This window comes from Sparus aurata, chromosome 24 (assembly GCF_900880675.1).
Source record: "Sparus aurata chromosome 24, fSpaAur1.1, whole genome shotgun sequence".
Lineage (NCBI taxonomy): Eukaryota > Metazoa > Chordata > Actinopteri > Spariformes > Sparidae > Sparus > Sparus aurata.
Window position 1 is genome coordinate 1002750 of NC_044210.1, and position 21951 is coordinate 1024700.

At 43.1% G+C, this 21951-nt stretch overlaps 1 protein-coding gene across 2 annotated transcripts in view; it reads right to left on the minus strand.

The window, feature by feature from the left end:
- trpm4a (transient receptor potential cation channel, subfamily M, member 4a) overlaps nt 1–21776 on the minus strand; it is a 70677-nt gene extending 48901 nt beyond the window's left edge. For both annotated transcript variants that reach the window (XR_003983031.1, XM_030409968.1), the window contains exons 1-6: nt 21647–21776; nt 5131–5192; nt 4334–4511; nt 2657–2837; nt 2316–2485; nt 1803–1980 (exon numbers count right to left, since the gene is read on the minus strand). Coding sequence is in view for 1 of the 2 variants with exons in the window: in XM_030409968.1 (XP_030265828.1) it covers nt 1803–1980; nt 2316–2485; nt 2657–2837; nt 4334–4511; nt 5131–5192; nt 21647–21715 (838 nt within the window). In the remaining variant the exon portion in view is untranslated. The remainder of the gene's footprint in view (nt 1–1802; nt 1981–2315; nt 2486–2656; nt 2838–4333; nt 4512–5130; nt 5193–21646) is intronic.
- Between the last annotated feature and the right edge of the window lie 175 nt (nt 21777–21951).

The window sequence follows — 21951 nt, forward strand, 5'->3', positions numbered from 1 at the left end:
CAACTTTGTGGCCTCCTGCACCTGACAGAAGCAGTTGTCAGGACCGCAAAGGACTAACAGCAATATTGGCTGGGCTTAGCATCCGCTGCTAACACTCGCTAGCATCCGGGACAGTTGCGAGACGGCTTTTCAGCAACGTTCAGTAATGGGCCAGATCACAGCTGAATCGGGGGACATTTTGACGTCATTTCCAGGACGCGGTCACAAGACGTCCTCTCGACGACATAAACTGGACGGGTATGTGGTCACACAGTCACCACCAGCAGCTCTTCAGAGCGGCTTCAGTACGATTACCGTAAATGTTCTTAGATTCACGCACTAGAAAAAAAACGGTGCGGCTGATTTGACCAAGCAAACCCGAACCACGGCTGGCTTGACCACAATCAACGACGCACCTTTCCTTATCTCATAATTACGAGATTTTTTCTTCAGAGCGGCCTCACTACGATTACCGTAAATGTTATTAGATTCGCGCACTAGAAAAAAAACGGTGCGGCTGATTTGACCAAGCAAACGCGAACCACAGCTGGCTTGACCACAATCAATGACGCACCTTTCCTTATCTCATAATTACGAGATTTTTTCTCGTCCGATTTGCTGCGTCCTGCTCCGGCATCCGCCGAAATAGAAGTCGCAGCGCAGCGGACCTGGTGGAAGTTAGAAAGTGAAAAACCAGCTCAGCTCCGTCACACAGCGGACACGTATCTGGTAGAATCGCGGAGTTCGTTTCGCCATTGTTCGCTGAAAGTGAAACCTTGTACCTCTGCGCTCGGAACAACTTTCGGACGCTCCCCCTCCACACATTAGTCAATTACAGTGCCAGTCCCTGCCCATCTAACACAGATTGGCCTGCCACCTGTCAGTCCAGATTCCAGTCCATTCTTTGATTCGCTTTGGTTCCCTTCCACTACCGGTGTTAAAAAAAAAAAAAAAAACACCGGCAAATTCACTGACGACTAAATGTAAAATTTTGGTCGCAAAATGCACCGATTTGGTCGCAGTCTGGAGCCCTTAATGTAATCCATTTAACAAACTCATCCCCAAAACCCATGCTCATCAGAACCTGCTGCAAATATACCTGGTCCACCCTATCAAATGCTTTCTTGGCATCTAAGCTGAGTAGTATTTGTCTGCTTCATGTGGCTAATGACTGTAAATGTAGCACCCTCCTAATATTACTGGTACTTTGGCAGTTAATAAATCCGGTTTGATCCGATGTAGCTATTTTTAAAATATATTTCTGTATTCTCCTATTCAGGATGCTAGTTGAAATGTTCAGATCCACACATAGAAGGCTTAGGCGTAGGCGTATCTCCCATTTCTAGTGCATAGTTATATGCTTTACTTAGCACTGGGGTAAGTTAATGTACAAAGGTCTTTTTAATATTCTCCGGGAAACCCATTGATTCCGGAAGACTTGTTAAGTTTAAGGATGGATTCTTTTATTTCAGTTTCTGCCTAGTCAATTCCACTGACTCATCATATAGTTTGGTCACATTAAGAGGTCCCAAAAATTCTTGGATCGTTTCAGTGTGGTTATATAGATTTTGACTATCATATAACTTTATACAGTAAGCTGAAAAGGCATCTGCATCTGTTTCCCAATTCATAGTATTAGTAAATCTAAGTGCCCTCTCTGCCGTGCATTGTTTTTTTATTGTCATTTGAAAAATTTCTTTGTGACAGCAAGAACATTTTAGCAAAATGAGATGCCTTCAATATAAGCCGACAGTCAAAACATATGACGTCTTTAAATTGTCTTAGGCATTACAGATTTCATGTTTGAAATGTCTCTTTCTCACCCCAAATGCCAGTGCGCTGATGGGAAATGTAGTCCTCCAGACTTGCACAAAAGCTTGTCTCTCCGCCACGGCGGCCAACGCTTCCATCATCCACCAGGAGGAAAGCTTGACAATTATTGTCTAGGCAGCAGGAGTCACGGGATGTGTTCTGCACATAGTACCGAGCAGGGAAACTCCCCTTCAAACAGACAACACAAGTAAATGTGAGTTCACTCTGAGGAAGGGAAGGAATCTACTCTGCTACCCTTGTGCTGATCTGATCTCAGCATGGAGGATCTGTTGTTGTATTGTTCTAAAATAAAGCCTCACACAAAGCAAACACATGCCTGCACAGCCCTCATCATGCGTTACTTTGTTCAGGTAACATCAACTATGGTAAAGACTGTTGTGGCAGTTTGAGTGTAGTTCAAAAGTTTAGTAACAAAACATTTCTGTGATCATTTATTTGTGTGTGTGCCAGGAAGGAGGGTGCAGGCTTTATAGTGGACTGTCTCAGACAAGCTCATGGTGTACCTGGGGATTGACAAGCTGCTGCCTGTTGTGCACCATGCCCCAGGGTGCCAGTCCCACAGCAATCACTTTCTTGTCGGAGAGAGCTGGAGCTGCAGCCCCATGGTCCCTCACCGCCTCGCCCACACAGCGGCTTACGCCCTCCCTCAGACCTCCTGTTAGTATCCAGGCCCCTGGGCAAAACAAGTAAAAAAAGTAGTGAGGTGGGACACAGGTGAGTTTTTTAATAACTAATAACTTGGTGAACAATGTGATCCAAACTATTTTTATGTCTTTAAACCAACTGCTCCATGTTGCATTCTCTATGCTTTCTTCCAACCCTGTTGTCAACTATGGGCACTTACCTGTGCTCTGTGCTGCCCTAACCAGTCCGTTTCGCAGGACATCTCTCACCCACATTTTGATCTTCTCATGTCCTTCCCCTCCCACAACTGACACCACCAAGTTGGGTGAGGGCAGCCCCCAGTGAGTTGTCATCAGGGTGTAGACAATCTGAGGTGGAGTGTCACATGACAGCCGCAGAAACTGGACAGAACAAAGAGAGGATTATAGTGTCTGACAGATGACCCGTGAGAGGGAATGCGTTTATTTAATCATTTTTCAAATACAGACAGAGGTGCAATACTCCAAAACATTTTAACCTCAGTCATAATGTTTGTCTGAGCTCAGCGTACCTATGAACTAAACCTAGAGTACCAGTGGGCCACCACAAGCAACATTCCCTCTAAGAAGATGCTGTCCTGTCATGTGTCTCACAGCGTATGACTGCCAGCCTGTCCACATCAGGTTCCAGCTGTAGTCAGTTGTTCATTTAATTTCCATCGCAATAATCGAAACACTTCAAGTTTAACAAATGCCATGTTCTATACAGGTCAACCCATCCAGACTGTCATCTGGTAAAGAACAGGGATGACAGTTCTCCCGTCCCTGCTCTCAGACCCCTCACATTAACATAGCTCAGTGCTGCAGGAGTTGGTGTGATAAATCGGACCTGGAGTTAAACATGGAGAAGTCCAAGAGATGGTGGTGACCTTTTCCAGCAAGCAGAGGGAGCTAGCTGAAGCTGCCGTCAGCACAATCCACGGTAGGAATGTAGAGATTGCAGAAGAGTACAAATACCTGGGCACAATTTTTGACAACACTGAGGAGAAACTCAACACTTTTGAGGTAAATAAGAACATTCTACAGACATTTTATTACTCCTTCATAGAGAGTGTCATCATTTGCTCCAGAAGTCTGTGTACTGTGTATTTATATTGTGCACTCTGAGCAGACACAGGAGCGAGGACGATCTCGCTCCTTGGGATGAGATGGCCTGTAAGATGCCAGACAGGAACGACTTCCGGTTCAAGTGAGGAGCGAGGATATGACAAATAATATAATAGAATGAGAATTACCCGTAGACGGGCTGTCTTGCCTGTGGGAAGTGGGAGTAGGGTCAATAGGCGATTTTGGCGGGGTTGACCAGCATTAAATAACCCTCTGTTGATACACACATTTTCTGTGGAAAAGTGGTATTATAGAACATTTGGACAGTAACCAGTGTCTGTGTAAAGAAATGTTCTGCCCACTTAGGACTAAGTGACCACATAAAGAGGCGGTCCTGTCTGCCTGGGTAACAGCCAGAGAGCAGGATCCTACCGTTCACCAGGTTGAGCTACCAATTTCACTGCTCCCGACGATGAAAGCGGAAAAAAATGCTTAAATAAAAGATCAAGGCAAGGAGAGCTGTCTCGAAAACAGCCAGTTTTACAAGTGTGGTGACATAGAGAGGATGGAGGGGATGGCTGACTGCAAAATGGACAGGAAGTTAGCAACAATGACAACAACGCTCACAGGAGCTTTAAATCCCCAATGGAATGGAAGCAGAAGAAGGTTGTTGGGGTAAAAGTCACACTAAAGCCTGGGCTGTGGTGGCCCATGGGTTCTATTCATCAGTGTTGAGGCTGAACCACTTTACTAAAGGTACGCTAAAATATCTATGACTGTGTGTGATGTGGGAGTTCAGTGCTGCCACTCACATGGCTATGTCGGTGTCCAGCGCCAGCAAACTCCAGCTGTCCAAAGGCATCAGTGGGATTCTCTGAGGAGTGCTGCCTGCTGTCCCACTGGGTGACAATTGCAGCTCCAAAGTAGTCTCCTCTTGCCACAGAGTCATGCACCTCCTGCACACCACCACACTGACACAAGGCTCCATTACTGACAAAGAACACAAAAAACATAAATCCTGTTATTCTGTGTATGACAGTGTCTCAAACACCCTAAGCCATTACAAAAGCATTTGAGACAATTAGACATTTTCTTACAGAAAGGTTGCTTACTGGTCCATGGTAACTGATTCTATAGTAAGTTCCTCACTGCTACAGTGTTCTCTCTAGGTCACATTGCAACAGGAAAGTTGCTCAAGACTTTAGAGGCACTGACAGACACTCCATGAACTCCTAAAGTTTCAATGTTTAAATGTAATGAGTAAAACCTTCAGATCATTTCTGAAAACAAGTGGAGGCCAGTGCAGTGGGTTGTACGATTGCTTCTGTCTGTTTCATCTAACAGTCTGGTAGCAGTGGTATATGTATAAAATGTGTAAATATATTAAGGAATACTTTCTCCAAGAGTAACAATACAAATTTGATGAAACATAATGATAAGAAAGTGAGATTAGAACTCTTCAAAGTTTCTGGCATAGTTGTAGCAGAGGGGGCAAGGTTCTTTAAACTCATCATTACACTACACTACAGTACCAATTCCTTGTGAATTTTATATCTTGAAAAAAAAATCATTATTTTTGAATACTAGACAAGCCAGAGGGAGAGATTACCTGAAAGAATCTTCAACAAAGGTGGTGCACACTCGCTTTTTGATGATCTTGGGAATCCAGCTCTGTGAGCATGAAAACAATTTGTCAGAACAACAAGAACAAATTAAAACTGCAAGCAGTGATGAACGGGCCTTCGCAGTCCATTCGTGTCGGGCTGTGGCGTTGTCGGACTGCGCGCTTACCTGTTACAAGCATGTCATGATGGGGAGAAAGCAAGCAGTGAACGTCACGTCAATCGGATGATGTTTGTCTGACTTCCTGTGTCCAGTGGGTGGCGCTATGGATATGACACAGTATTGATGCACAGATCTATTCATGGCGACTCCCTCTAGATTCCTGAGAGATTTGGCCGAGATAGGAAATTGTATGAAGAAGTTATTAGGACTCGATGCTTCATGACGAAGGATTTTTATGGCGGGCACCACCACGGCCAGCTGGTATGACGTAGGATAAAGATTTCCATAACTTTTCATCTTCAAGGTCAGAGGATCATACTGAGTGACTGTGAAGTCGGTGGTGTTACATCTGTAGGAGGAGATCATTTAAGTACGAAGATTGGCAATAATTCAAAATGGCGGCCAAAAGCAAAATGGCCGACTTAGTATTGATGCTGAGATTTATTCGGGGAGACAGCCTCTACACTTATGAGCAGTTTGGTGTGGATAGGAAATTGTATGTTAAAGTTATAAAGCCTTGATGTTTGACCGCGAGGGGAAAAAATGGTTTCCACCGCCCTGCCCACTAAAGTATGTCGCAGCTGAATGATTTCCATAACTTTTGTTCTTCAAGGCATGAAGATGATAATTGAGTTAATGTGAAGACTGTGGTGTTTAAGCTTTAGGACAAGATAATTTTCAAAGTAGGCATGATTTGGACAAAAATGCCGCCACACATCAAAATGGCTGACATCCTGTTGGAGTGACGGTATCGGTCCAAGAGGGTTTTTTGTGCGTCTGGTCATGAGAAATCTGCGTGTTGAATTTCTTTCTTCTACGCACTTGTGGGAGGCGGGGCTGAACAATAGGGGGCACTTCAGAGCCCGCACGGTCCAAATTTGGTGAGTTTTTGGGTATGTTCAGGCATCCAAAACTGCTTTCAAACTTTGAGAAGAAAATTTCTTTTCTTCCAATTACAATAGGGACCTCGCAGGTCTACCTGCTCGGGCCCTAATAAATATGGAGAACATTACTGCAGTGATAAACTGCTGGACAGCCTGCAAACAAGCGTTATGTGACCAGTTGTGTGTTACTGTAATACAACCCAGATTCCAAAAAAAAGTTTGAAGGCTGCTTAAACCTTAGTGCAATCAATCTGAAAACTAACTATGTTCATCACCATCAGGTTTACAACACATTGCGGGGCCCATGTAGTAATATTGTCTATACACTTGCGTATCTTAGAGTGGTAAACCTCCCTCATTCTTGCTTGTGTTCAACTCGAGGGTGCCCCTTTCATCCCCAACATGACACAATCACCTGTTAACACTGAACCTGTTTTTGGAGTATTTCATAACTTCCCCAGTCTTTTGCTGCCTATATCCTGACTTTTTTGAACCATGTTGATGTAACCCATCACATCAGCATATATCTACAAAAGCTATAGCTAAGTTCTCTCTTAAGGAGTGAGGACGATCTGCAGTGCTTTATAAACCAACAGCAGGATTTTGAAATCTATTATTTGACGCCAAGTCTACACTGAATGATCTGTTAAAACAAGATAGCTTGAGTCTGACTCTGTGTGGTTGTTTGGTTACACGCCAGAGATGTAAGGTTCATCCTAACTAAACAAGTAGATCACATCACTCCAGTTCTTAGATCTTTGCACTGGCTTCCTGTCCGTCAAATAATAGATTTCAAAATCCTGCTGTTGGTTTATAAAGCACTGAATGGTTTCGGGCCAAAATACATTTCTTTTCTGCTCCTGCATTATGAACCACCCAGACCTCCCTCTGAGGTTGTCAGGTACAGGAATTCTTTCAGTCGCTAGAGTCAGAACTAAACATGAAGAAGCAGCGTTCAGTTGTTATGCACCAACAAACTCCCTGAAAACTGCAGGTCTGCACTAACGCTCACCCCTTTTAAATCAAGTTTGTTTTTCACTGAAGTGATTTCAAAACTTTGAATTGCACAGTGACTTTTATTTTCTTGTCCTGTCTCTTTTAAACCTTTTCTATTTTGGCCTACTTTCCTTTCTCTTAACTTGTTTTAATGTTTTGTTTCTTGACGTCTTCTTACTTGTTTTTAAATGTTTTTAAATGTACCCCAAGCAGTTTCTGGCCGTTTTTTGCTTCTGCCACATTTTTACTCACTGTGGTCTCATTTTTCACTGCAAAGTGAAGTGCTGCACCTCTATAGATTCAGGACAACCATGGCTATAGGCTGATGTAAGCGAATTATGTCTTCATGCAGTGTACCAAAATGTAAAAGCTATAAATCATTAGAAAAACGGAAATTGAATTTCTGTGATTTTATCTTTCTTAAAAATTGAAAAAATAAGGAATTAGTGTATACACCACATTTTCAGGTACCCCCAGGCCTAAGGAACATAGGAAAGATAAGTTGTTAAATTTGACCTGAAACAAGTTTTGTAAGGCACTGAGAACAGGCATATAGAGCCTGCTCGTTGGTGCTGAGCGGCTCTAAGCAGAAATGTTACGCCTGCAAGACAATGCCATGGGACGTAAAATTCAAAGCAGTAAGAGGCGTAGAATTATTTGTTTTTTACAAAATTTAGATAGAGTAAACGGTTTATTTTCTGCAAATTTTCTAAGAAGACATGGCAATCAAGGTGAGGTTGATGAAATTTCATGAAATTCTCCCGTCTTCACCGGCCTGTTTAGATATGTTGCGCTTGTGATACATTCAGGTACCTTCGGAAACTTGAGAATCTGACGATTACGCCAGTTTTCGGTTTTTGGATAGGACAAATGGTTTGTAAATGCCAGTCATTTAAAAATAAGTGGTATTTCAAGCCCGCCTGCGGGCTTGGGATTCAGAGGGTTAATGTTATTTTTATTCTCTTGTAAAGCACTTTGATTTGCCTTTGTCTGAATTGTGCCATACAAATAAACTTGCCTTGCCTTAACTAACCAAAATATTGTCAAATAATACGCTTTCGCTCCCTGTGGCTAACAGCTGAAAACAAATAATTTCTCTAAGTTAATCATCAAAGGGTAGGTGTCATGACTCTAGATTCATGTCTTTGTGTTGTGTCTTGTGTCTTATGTTTGGATTTTCCATGCCTTCTTGTGTGGAGGAGGGATTGCACTGTATGTGAGTGAGAGGTGGTGTAATCCCGGACATGTTCACGTGAAGAAACGTCTCTGTACCCCAGACATTGAACTGTTGACTGTGGGGATGAGGCCTTATTATTTGCCCCAGGAATTCACGTCCGCCATCATTATCGGTGTGTACGTTCCGCCTTCAGCAGATGCAGCGCTGGCCTGTGACGTCATCCACTCCGCTGTTGCCCAGATACAGACGCAGCATCCTAATGCATTTATTGTCATCACTGGGGATTTGAATCACGTCTCACTGGACAAAACCCTTCCAACATTTCACCAGTATGTTGACTGCCCCACCAGAGACTGTAACACACTGGATCTGTTGTATGCAAATGCTAAGGATGCATACAGTCCCACAGCCCTCCCCCTCTTGGAAGATCTGACCACAACCTAGTCCTGCTGACCCCTAAGTATATCCCCCTTGTTCAGCGGCAGCCTGTCCACACTAGGAGCGTGAAGAGGTGGACTCAGGAGGCTGCTGACGCACTACAGGACTGCTTTGAGTCGACAGACTGGGATGCACTTGTTGAGCCACATGGAGAGGATCTCGACAGCATGACCGACTGCATCACAGAATACATCAGGTTCTGTGAACACACCACCATGCCAACCCGGACTGTACGCTTCTTCCCTAATAATAAGCCGTGGATCACCAATGACCTGAAAGCCCTTCTTAACAAGAAGAAGAGGGCGTTCAGGTCTGGAGACAGGGAAGAACTGAGGAGAGTGCAGCATGAACTCAGGGATATGCTGAGGGCCTGTAAAGATGCCTACAGGAGGAAGCTGGAGGCCAAACTCCAGCAGAACAATGTGAGGGATGTGTGGACTGGTATGAAGCAGATCACTGGGTGTAAGGTGAGCGGCAGACAGTCATCGGGCAGCCTGGAGAGGGCAAACGAGCTGAACAGATTCTTCAATAGGTTCAGCTCACAGCCTTCTGTTGTCTCCCTGACACCTTCAGACCCCCACACACCCTCCCTGCCCCAAATGCTTCCTCCCCTCCTCCCTCACTCCTCTGATGTGAGCTATCCTGTGCAGCACCTCTCCTTCTTCTCCTCCTCCTCCTCCTCCACCTCTTCCTCCTCCACCTCCTCCTCCTCTACCTCCTCCTCCTCCACCTTCACCTCCTCCTCCACCTCCTCGTCCTCCACTGAAGACACCAGCAGCCTCCCCCGCATGACTGTGACTGCAGGCCAGGTTAGGAGACAGCTGGAGAGACTCCACCAGCAGAAGGCTGCAGGCCCTGACGGTATCAGCCCCAGGAACCTGAAGACATGTGCCAACCAGCTGTCTCCTGTCCTACAACCTGAGCCTGGGTCAGGAGAGAATACCGGTGCTGTGGAAGACTTCCTGCCTGGTTCCTGTTCCAAAGAAGTCGACACCATCAGACCTCAATGACTATCGACCAGTGGCCCTCACATCTTACGTCATGAAGGTGCTGGAGAGACTGGTTTTGGCCAACCTGAGGCCGCAGGTGAGAGCCCTGCTAGACCCTCTGCAATTTGCTTACCAGCCCCACTTGGGAGTTGATGACGCTGTCATCTACCTGCTGCAACGAGCCCATTCGCACCTGGATGGTGGAGGAGGTACTGTGAGAATCACATTCTTTGATTTCTCTAGTGCTTTTAACACCATTCAGCCACTGCTACTGGGGGAGAAGCTGCGGGTGATGGGTGTAGACGACACAATGATCTCCTGGATTACTGACTACCTGACAGGCAGGCCACAGTTTGTCCGTATGGGCAGTGTTCTGTCTGATGCGGTGGTTAGTGATACAGGAGCTCCACAGGGGACTGTACTGTCTCCTTTCCTGTTCACCTTATACACCACTGACTTTCAGTACAACACCGGGTCGTGTCACCTGCAAAAGTTTTCTGACGACTCGGCTGTTGTTGGGTGTATAAGTGAGGGACAGGAGGAGGAGTACAGGGCACTGGTAGACAACTTTGTGGAGTGGACTGGACAGAATCACCTGCGGCTGAACATCAGCAAGACCAGAGAGATGGTGATAGATTTCAGGAAGAAGAGGAAGACGGCTTTCCAACCTCTGTGCATTCTGGGAAAGGATGTGGAGGCGGTGGAGGATTTCAAGTACCTGGGTGTTACCATCAACCACAGACTGGACTGTAGATCTAACACTGAAGCTGTTTACAAGAAGGGGATAAGCAGACTTTACTTCCTGAGGAAGCTGAGATCCTTCAACGTGTGCAGCAAGATGTTGGAGATCTTTTATCAGTCTGTCGTGGCCAGTGTATTTTTCTTTGCTGTGGTTTGTTGGGGAAGCAGCATTGGAGCCAGCGACACCAACAGACTCAACAAACTGATCAGGAAGGCTGGCTCTGTGATTGGCTGCAAACAGGACACTCTGGAGGCTGTGGTGGAGAGGAGGACACTGAAAAAACTGTTATCCATCATGGATAATCCTCTCCACCCTCTCCAACTCACACTGGTCAGACAGCGGAGCACCTTCTCCAGAAGGCTGCTTCAGCTTCGCTGTCGTAGCAACAGATACAGGAAATCTTTCCTGCCACAATCCATCACTTTACACAATAACTCTCTCACCTCTGCCTGACAGAGAACTCTAGTCTCTCTACTGTTTTGTTGTATATATTATTATTGTTATAGTATATTTTGCATATTTTGTTTTGTTGTATATATTATTATTGTTTTTTGTTTATAGCACACTGTGCACTGTATATATACACTATGTATATATTGGATTCTATTTATGTTATGTACAAAGTGTTTTATTTGCTGACCCACTACTGCTGTAACAAAATAATTTCCCAGTCTGGGATCATTAAAGTAAATCTATCTATCTATCTATCTATCTATCTATCTATCTATCTATCTATCTATCTATCTATCTATCTATGTCTTGTCCTTTAAAGGTCCCATATTATGCAAAATACACCTTAGAGCGGTTTTCTATCAATAATATGCATCCCCGGCCTGTCTACAATCCCCCCTGGTATGAAAAAAGTTCATCCTCTCCTTTTTTTGCTTTCCCCGCCTTTAGAAAATGTGTGCTTATACAGGCCAGTTGAAGATAGTCTGTCGGTGACGTCACCGACAGATTAGACGCGTCCCCCTAAGTTGGTGGCACCGCCCCAGGTGAAGGTTTGCCACAACCGAAGGAATTATCTAAACGGCGCCATTTTTTCCCGCTCGGTTAGAAAATGGCGAATGTACGACCGGGAAGAAGCGGTTGCTCTGTCGTTGGCTGCACTAACGAGCACCAGTGTCTTTTTAAACCTCCATCATCGGGGGTCTTGAGGACTCAATGGATGGATTTTATTTTTAATGGGAATGTACCCACATCAGTTCCCAAAGTGCTGTATGTGTGTGCTCACCAGACAGCAGTGTTTCACAACGTTGTCGCTCAGAGCAAGACACGCAATTGCTCTGTTGTTGGTGTATAAATCAACAGAAGTGCCTATATTCTGTCCCAGCTACAGAACAACAGAAGAGACAGTGGTCGTGTTTCATTTTTAATGACAACGTGCCGGCTGCGGTTCGTGTTAGCTTGTATGTGTGTGCTAACCACCTCACGTCGGACTGCTTCAGTAACGAGAGTCAATACAAAGCTGGCTTTGCCTCGACACTGACCCTCCTAAAAGGATCAGTCTCAACCATACTGAACCCAGCAACTGCACCCGAGCCAGCGATAAGTGTCGCCGCGGTTTGATAGCATTTACAGTTGCCGACGAGTATGGTGAAGTCAGCTTGAAACTGGCTAACTACTTAGCTTCGCTTCGGTCCGCTATGCAATGGCGTTTGAAGCGAGTTTAATGTTAATAATATTACGAGGGAGCTTTGTTGTCACAGTAGAAAGTCTGGAAACATGTGCAGACTGGAGACAGAGACGATGCGAACAGTGTATAACAGTTTGGAGACTGTGTTGGAGACAAACACAACTTTCGCTAGCTGTTAGCCATTAGCTACATGGCAGTAGCTGTAACAACACATACAAACAAACTAATATTATTCAGCCAAACTAACCATTCTGAAACGTCCTGCTGCAGCCGCAGAGTCTGTACTTCTTCCGGAGCCTCTACTTCTGGGTCCGATTCTGGGTCAAACTGGTTTGGTTGAACGAAAAAATCTCCGCAAGCCATAGTGTTACATCCACCGTAAACATTAGCGCATGCTACCGTTAGCATAAGGGGCTTCCCCTCCCTGAGAGTGACGTAGCAGGCAAGGCTCCCCAAGTAGGCGTTGACAGACGCAGCTCATTAGCATTTAAAGGTGCAGGCGCAGAAACAGAGTGCTGTGAACAGAGCTCAGCAGAGCGACTTTTAGACAGCTGGAGTTCAGGACCATGGATGTGTTTGGGGCAATACATATCGAATACAGATTTGTTGGACCTCTGACAGCTGTGTGAAATTGATAAAAAACAGTATAATATGGGACCTTTAAGTTCACCTGTGTATTCCCCTTGTTGCAGTTTGTCTCCCTCTGTCTGTCAGTGTTTTCTCCTCTGTGCTTCCCCCCTCGTTACTGCACCTGGCCTCCTTCCTCCTCCCTCCTCACCTGCTCCTCGTCCCCTCATCACTGTGTCTCTGTATTTAAGTCTTTGTTTCCCGTCTGTTCCTGCATCTGCTTGGTGTTATTGTGCGAGATGTCGCCTCCAAGTTCCTTGTGTCTGGTCTACAGTCCTCTTTTTTGGTATGTTTTGCATTTGGCATCTTTGATTTGAACTTTGCTTTTTGGTTTTACTTTGTCTTGCTGCTTTCTTTACTACTTTGTTTTTTGGGTCTTTGGACCTCTTTCGTTTCATGCTCCTTGTTTTTTGGTGGCATTCAGATTTGTCTAAATAAAAAGCTCGGTTTTTGTTCCCCCTCAATCCTGCCTCCTGTCCTGTGAGTTCTGCATTTGGGTCCACCTCCTACCTTTGTTTCTCCCCTTTACCCCGCCGTGACAGTAGGTGACATTGAGGGGGAAAAAGCATGATGATAAAGTAATAACTATAACCTCCAACCTTGATCTACAGCTAGTTTAAAATAACAGTGACATCGAGTGGTGAAACTGCCCTTGTTCCATGTAAAATATATGGTTTTATATAAACTTTGGCTGTACTTGAGTGATTCTGGAGAAATATGGTTGATGGTTGAATGAAATTCCTAGGTCATATGCATTCAGTGACCTGGGAATGCGACTCAAAGATCTCAAATTGCTTACTCCCACTTTTTTAAAGTGGCTATAAGGAACTTTGTGTGCACTGTGTTCTGGCTGCTGGTGCATGCATTTTTCTACAAATCAAGTGAAATACAGCACATTTTATAACATTTTCCTTTTATAAAAACAGCTGTTTGCAGGGTGCATGGTAATGAGGTACTGTATCTATTAGTGACTATGTAAGATTCATAACTTGTAATAAGACAATGGTGAAACAAATCTAACTTTTCCTCTTTAAATGGATGTAATGACTATACAACCAGAATACATTAGAATTGACCCAGTGACAGACATGAACACAAGAATAACAACAGTAACTATTTAGAAATGGCCCGTTATCTCACTGATAGCTTTGTAACCTTATACCTTAGTAAAGAGGCATCAGTATAGAACCTGTTTTCAGAGGTGCACTGAGAGGCTGGGTGGGGTTTAACCACACTTGAGCTGCTGACTCACACACCTGCAGCAGATTGGCAATCAGTGCCTGCGAATGAGCTCTGGTCTTCACTCTACCTGCTGCCAGATGATCATGTCAGTACTGAAAGGTACATGGCCCCTGTTAGTAAAAACATGAGCAAACTCAAGTGACTTAGCACTAAGATATAAGTCTGTTTGCTCTTTTTGCCTTCAGTGTTTGACCTTGTTTCATCTACCAGCAGCTCTGCTTCCAGTTACCCAGCTTTCAGCACCTCTGCAGCCAACAGCCTTGCCCCGAGTTCAAAAGTGTATAAAAGTGCAGAGTGGTGGGGGAGCCTTGCCATTGATAATCTTAAAAATTAGGCATGCGTCAGTGTGTTTTAAAATATTTTCCCAGCTGAGCAAGTTATATTTGTCCAGAATGTTACAGTGGTGGTAAAGCTTGCGTTTTCTGTCCAAAATTTTGAGTGCTTGTTTGTGAAGTGATAAGATAGGCCTTAATGTTGTGCTGTTCACCTGTGCAATACATTTCCTTACTACTCAGCTCCCTGCCTTGTTGTCCACCTCTGGCTCCTAATACACCTACTGATTGTAAAATGATCCCTATACATCTAGTATAGAAGAAGAGGAACCAAACCTATTTTGATGTGCATATACACCGATCTCCCTACAATATCACTGCAAGCTGTCAATAGTAGTGAACACTTTTCTACTTTTACATTAACTTTAAGTGTGGCTGCATATCATTTTACATTTGACAGTGATGTCTAGGACATTTGGAGGACCTTGTTCAGTTTCCAGCTTCTCCAGCTGAAATGGCAAACTTCAAATTTTAAAAAGAAAACTGAATAAGAATTACACAAGCCTTTACTTGGTAAAGACGGCCCCTATCTGAGACCATACAGACTGACTGGGCATGCAGCACCAAGATGTTCATCAGGAGTGCAACAAGCATATTTTAATTATCAACAAATTCTTTATTATGATTGTAACTTTGACCTTTGGCCTTCTTTGCATTTTGTTGCCAGGGAATTAATCACGTCAGTACTGAAAGGTACATGGCCCCTGTTAGTGCTAAGTCACTTGAGTTTGCTCATGTTTTTACTAAGATATGTCTGTTTGCTCTTTTTGCCTTCAGTGTTTGATCTTGTTTCATCTACCAGCAGCTCTGCTTCCAGTTACCCAGCTTTCAGCACCTCTGCAGCCAACAGCCTTGCCCTGAGTTCAAGTGAGCTCCACGCTCCAATCTATCAACTGGGAGCTACCTCTTCTTCTCCTCCTCTGTGGCAGAGCCATTCACTACTTCTACCTGCATACTCCCTGTGAAGCATCCATTTCATCTATTTATTTCAAGGACAGTGCACATTAACCAACATTTCTGTACATGTGCCAGTGTTAGCCAGCAGGCTAATTTTCAACTGTAGTCCTTTGGCAAGATGTTAAGCTAGGCACAGGGTGGCTAAGAAATAAAAACATATTTAAAAAAATACACACAGCAACAGATAATAACAGTATAACATGATGCCAAAAGACTGGCTCTATTAAAACATATAACCATACATCCATTTACACAAAACACCATGGGTTACAGGACAGCTACAATAATACATAGCAACAGACAAACATGCATTCAGATTAAATAATATCAAAGACATTCGCATTTAAGTGCTTAAAAGCCAGTCTTTAAGACGATGGGTGAATGTATGGTGGGAGTTGCAATTTCTAATTTCCACTGGCAATTGGTTCCATAATTTAGATCTGTGGTCTAAAACTAATCCATTAAAGGGCCGCTGTGGCTGCAGGTTTTCATTCCAACCAAGCAGGAACACACCTGACTCGACTTATTTAATCAACTGACCCTGATCCAACAAATCAACTGTGTAAAGACAATTTCCGTTGATTAAAGGCAGACCTTGTGGTTCTGCTGTTGCATTTTTTTTTTTCTTCTTCTGCTGTATAAAAGTGCAGAGTGGTGGGGGAGCCTTGCCATTGATAATCTTAAAAATTAGGAATGCGTCAGAGTGTTTTAAAATATTTTCCCAGCTGAGCAAGTTATATTTGTCCAGAATGTTACAGTGGTGGTAAAGCTTGCGTTTTCTGTCCAAAATTTTGAGTGCTTGTTTGTGAAGTGATAAGATAGGCCTTAATGTTGTGCTGTTCACCTGTGCAATACATTTCCTTACTACTCAGCTCCCTGCCTTGTTGTCCACCTCTGGCTCCTAATACACCTACTGATTGTAAAATGATCCCTATACATCTAGTATAGGAGAAGAGGAACCAAACCTATTTTGATGTGCATATACACCGATCTCCCTACAATATCACTGCAAGCTGTCAATAGTAGTGAACACTTTTCTACTTTTACATTAACTTTAAGTGTGGCTGCATATCATTTTACATTTGACAGTGATGTCTAGGACATTTGGAGGACCTTGTTCAGTTTCCAGCTTCTCCAGCTGAAATGGCAAACTTCAAATTTTAGAAAGAAAACTGAATAAGAATTACACAAGCCTTTACTTGGTGAAGACGGCCCCTATCTGAGACCATACACAGACTGACTGGGCATGCAGCACCAAGATGTTCATCAGGAGTGCAACAAGCATATTTTAATTATCAACAAATTCATTGTATTATGATTGTAACTTTGACCTTTGGCCTTCTTAGCATTTTGTTGCCAGGGAATTAATGAAATAATCTTGAATATAATATATAATTAGCGGATGATCAAGTTTCTCTATTTCTCAATTATCTATTCAGGCCATTGTCAGAACTAATGTCTTATATCTAAAATCTGAGGAACAGATTATAGCAAAACAGTCTTGAAAAAATCAGAGGCTGTGTGGGTGAATGTGCGGGCTTGAGATTCCATGTGTAACCGTTTAAGGAGGAATGTAATCTAAGATCATGAGATCACACAGAAGGGATCACAGCAGCAGGAAATAAAAAGCAAATAACAGGAGAAGGAAGCAGACAAGAAACCAGTTGTATGAAAAAGTGAAGAAGTGAAGTGTTGGAGCAGACACTAGATGACAGCCAAGCAAAGAAGGAAAGAAATGTCAGGAATGATGACTTACATTTAACAGATGCTTTTGTCCAAAGTGACTTACAATAGTACATTTGTCACAAGAAAGAAACAAACCACAACATATCACTGTTGATAGAGTAAAAAAGAAAAGATTTAAACAATTGTCAAGCCCTCGTATCTGCTATTTATCAAGGATACTTTAAGTGCATAAGTGCTATGATTATACACATACAAGTGCATATACTTTTTGTAATACAAAAAAGTCATGCTATGTGGGGTCGAAGTGAAGTCTGAACAAATGAGTCTTGAGTCTTTTGCGGAAGATGGAGATGAATGAATCTGCTGTCCTGATAATGGTCGGGAGTTCGTTCCACCACTCAGGTGCCTAAAACAGAGGAGTCGCGACTTTGCTGAGCAAGCTTTGTTTGCACTCAGCGATGGCGGTACCAGTCTGCCAGCTGATGTAGTAGGTCAAAGTGCTCTTGTTGGGGTGTGTGGTCTGACCAGTGTTTTGGAGGTAGATGGGTGCAGTCCCATTGATGGCCTTGAAGTTAGCATTATCTTCTTGAATCGCATGCGGGCTGCAACAGGAAGCCAGTGGAGGTCATGTAGGAGAGACTCATATGGGAGAGGTTGAGTAGATTGTAAACGAGGCGCGCTGCAGCGTTCTGGATACGCTGCAACAGTTTAGTCACAGAGGCTGGAAATCCAGCCAAGAGGGAGTTACAGTCCAAGCGGAAGATGACCAGCGCATGGACCAGAAGTCGTGTCACATCTTTTCTGAGGAAAGACCAGATCCTGCGGATGTTGTAGAGGGCAAATCTGCAGGATTGGGCCACAGCAGTGATGTTTGGGGTGCAGGGGAGTCTGTCGTAGAGAATTATGCCCAGGTTCCTCCCTGTCAACGAAGGTGATACCATGACATCCTAGACAGTGACTGAAAGGTCCATGTGAGGGTAGTCTTTCCATGGGATTTAGAGGAGTTCAGGTTTACTAAGGCTGAGCTTGAGGTGATGCGCAGCTGTCCAAGCGGAGATGTCTGCCAAACATTCCGAGATGCATGTCGCAAGGTGGGTGTTGGAGGAGGATGGGGGAAAAGAGAGGAACAGTTGGGTGTCTTCTACATAACAGTGGTAAGGGAATCGTGATCATGTGATGTGATTGCAGAGCCTAGTGGTCTAGTGTATAGTGAAAACAGAAGTGTCTATAATAATGAGCCTTGAGGGACACCAGTTTCCAGATAGGAGGGTTTGGACAAGGAGCCATTCCATGTGACCTGAAAGGTGCGATTTTTCAGGTATGATGTGAACCAGGTTAGGGTAGAGTCAGCAATGCCAAGTTCATCCAGAGTGGAGAGGAGGATTTGGTGGTTGACTGTGTCAAACGCAGAGGATAAGTCGAGGAGAATGAGGACTGATGAGAAGGCCTCTGTGGTCAAGTTGAGGCATGATTGTAGGTTCCAAAGAAAAAGGAAACTGCTGCTTTGCTCTCTGAAACTAGTTGCATTCCATTGCACACATACACTAAACTTACCACATACCACAGAGGCCTTCTTTTGGAACTCTTTATACCAATAAGGTGCTCCAAGGCAGAGAAGGTGATGCTGAAATACAATCTGTCACTTCACTGAGTGTGGACTGGTTCGACTTGTCTTTCTATTGACAACCTCAACGTTACTAGCAGTCAAGAAGGAGTGCTTTACTGTCTCTCTTACTGGTCTCTACCAGCCACATTCACACACTGAATATACATAATTTATCTGCTGTTATTCAGCTGATGTTGCACTGCAGGATTTTTTTAATGGTGCTATGTATTATTAAGTTTTTCCTTATCCTATCCAGTATTCTTCATTTTCCACAATGACCTGCACCCTGACTTACATATCATTATGTGGTTGCATTACATTATGGTCCACAGGGGCAACTGTATTATTATTTATACGTCTTCTGCAATGAGTTTCTTCATATTGAAGTATCTAAGATCATTAAATCAAAGCCCCATCTGCCTGTAATGGAAATATCTCTTGTTGGGAAAACCAACAGAAAAGATGCAGTACTTGTTAGAGCTCTTAAGGCAGACCTGACTGCTTAATTTCCAGCAGACAAGTGCATGTCTTTACATGTGTGTCTGTTTTGCAGGCGGTAGAGCTGGTTGTGCACTAATTGAAAGGTCAGTGATTTGTTCCCCTGATCCCTGTCTACACATTAGAGTATCCTTGGGTGAGATAGTGAACCCTAGATTGTTAAATATGATGGTAAATAGTCCATCATAGAAGTACCATGGTGTACATCAGGTAAGAAGTGGTGGATTACTCCCAGTGATCAAGTCAGCACATGGATGCAGTCTCTGTCATTAGTGTATGAAAGGGTTTGTGAATGTGACAAGTGTTGTTATGAGCTTTGAGTGGTTGGTACACTAGAAAAGCGCACTATAAATGCAAAAATGTAAAGATAATTTGTCAATCCCATGAACACCCAAATCCTTTTTACATAAAAGTCGCAAATAGCAGTATAATTAGGTCAGACTTGTAAAATCTGTGGTGCACTAACAAAGCACAAGACTGAATTGGCTGTCAACAGGTGAAACAGAAAAAGTAAATAACACTGTAAGCAGTTAAAAGAGCATAATACTCCTACTCTGAAGTCAGGTGCCATTGAGATGAATGTCGTGCAGGTGACTTACTTCATGCCCCTGATTTAATTTTGTTTTTGGCATGATACAGTTGATTTCAATCTTTGTCTCTTGCAGCCCAAGCAAAACTACAAAGACACTTCTTAAGGAAATGAGGTTATATAGCCACTGTAATGGTTAATAGCTGCCACAGCAGCAAGTTTAACCCAGCCTTGTGCCTGCCCTTGATGCATACAATCAGATAGCTGACTGTCCATCATAATTCAAAACCCATTAACATGATGGCAATATGCATGTCCAGTGCTGTTGGAGTCATTTCATCAAACAGTTGTTGTAAAAAAGCATACAGTCAAGTATTAAAATGTTCATCTTGTTGTTAATTTTAATTAAATGCTCGCTGACATACAGAGGGGGGACAGAGAAAGCCATGTGCAGTAATCCAGGGTTCAGCAAAAAGAATTTGGCCAGTTTAACAGCTTCAATGCTGAGCTGTCAGCACTGCAGATGGGTGTCATTATGATGCAACTTTTAGGTAAGACCACAGCTCAAATAGGACATTCTTTCCTGCATCCCATGATCAGACAGTGAGAGAAGAAGGGAAAAGAAGAAAAACAATGACTTGGCTAGGAGAACTAACTCATCGTGGTAAAGATGCTTCGCCTCTTTCTTTCACTTGCATTCAAAACAAATACATATGCTGGCATGGTCACTACTCTCAAAACAAAATGCATGTTCTTTGCAGCTGTGCAGGTACTGGTGGTCAGTTAAGAGTAGTCCATTGCAGCCCTGGAGGATATTAGTGCTCACGCAAGAAAACGATCAAAGATTGGGAAACTGCTAATAATTGTACTATTTTTTCAAAGGCCTTTTAAGCCACATTATTATGGAACATTCTCTTTATGGGCACATCTGATCCTATTTACATGAACACTATTTTAAGTTTAACTATTTTTATTGTATTTGTATGAAATTTTGTATTCAAATTGTATCAACCCTGGTCACATATATTGCTCATTCCAGATGGCGAGCTGCAAAGAGCATAGTGGTGCATAGTAAAAGATGCATCACCCTAACAAGGCTCTGTTCTCTGTTCAGATGTGAAAGTTGTATAAAGCATAGTTAACTATAATATAGGATTTTTAACCTTAATAAGAATAGTTCTCTCCTAGATTTGGTGGTGAGACAAGTAGTTTAGTTGGTTAAACTCAAATGTCTTTTAATGATACTATAAACAAAATAAAATCATATGGTTTGTAACAAGTGTCTTACATGTACTTATGAATCTTTTTAAACTAACAATAAATGTAATCATGGTGCTATTATTAACACTTATATAGTCTTTAAAAACACAATGTTGTGAAGCATCTTATTTTGACTTTTATGTGCATTATTAGAGATTAACTAAATCTTCAGGATCCTACTATAAAGCATTACCATTTGTACTGTAGGCGTGAGGGCATTCTTGCCCTGCCCAGCTCCGTTTTTTCCAGAAAAACAAATGCAGCAGGGCACTTTCATGATGAGACTTTAACATCTATTGTCCCCAAAACTTACTATGGAAGTCAAATATGCTTAATTGTCAATATGACTGATGAAAAACCTAAACGAACACTTAGGCCTACTCATTTATAAGGCATTGGTTAAGTTGAAATTAAGAATAGCTACTGTTTATGCAGTTATTTCCTTATTTGTTACTTTACGTAAAGCAAAACAACTTGGCTGGCTTCAGTCAGTCTACCCCTAAGCCTTCATACCAGCACAGACAGCCCGAGGCATTTCACACTTTACAAGTCTCAACTGGCAAAGCAACATAACCAACTGAATATAAGACCACATAATATATGTTCTCTCATTTTACTCTGTCTTAGAAAATATTCTATATTCAGAAACCCAACACTCTATCCACACATCAATTAAACTAATCAATGTAACCAGAACGCTTCTGTTTTCTACAGACTAATAACTGTGCACACACAGCCTACCTGATCCTTCTCTTTCTTACTTCCAGCTTTTCCACCTCCTCCGTCTCTCTCTTTCTCCTGCTCCTTCATCCTGTGCTGTAACAGTGCAGTCTGATCAGAGAGATCCGGCTCAGCTGTGCATCCTGCAGCTCCACCCACTGCCTCCAATGTAGTCAGCTGCCAGACTTTCTCAGTAGACTTTGGCCCAACCCCACTGTCCTCCTTAAAGCCCCAAGCCCTCACGGAAATGGTATGGTTTGGTATTCATTTGTTGTTATATATATGAAAGAATCCAGAATCACATTGTTCTTGTAACACGGAAACTC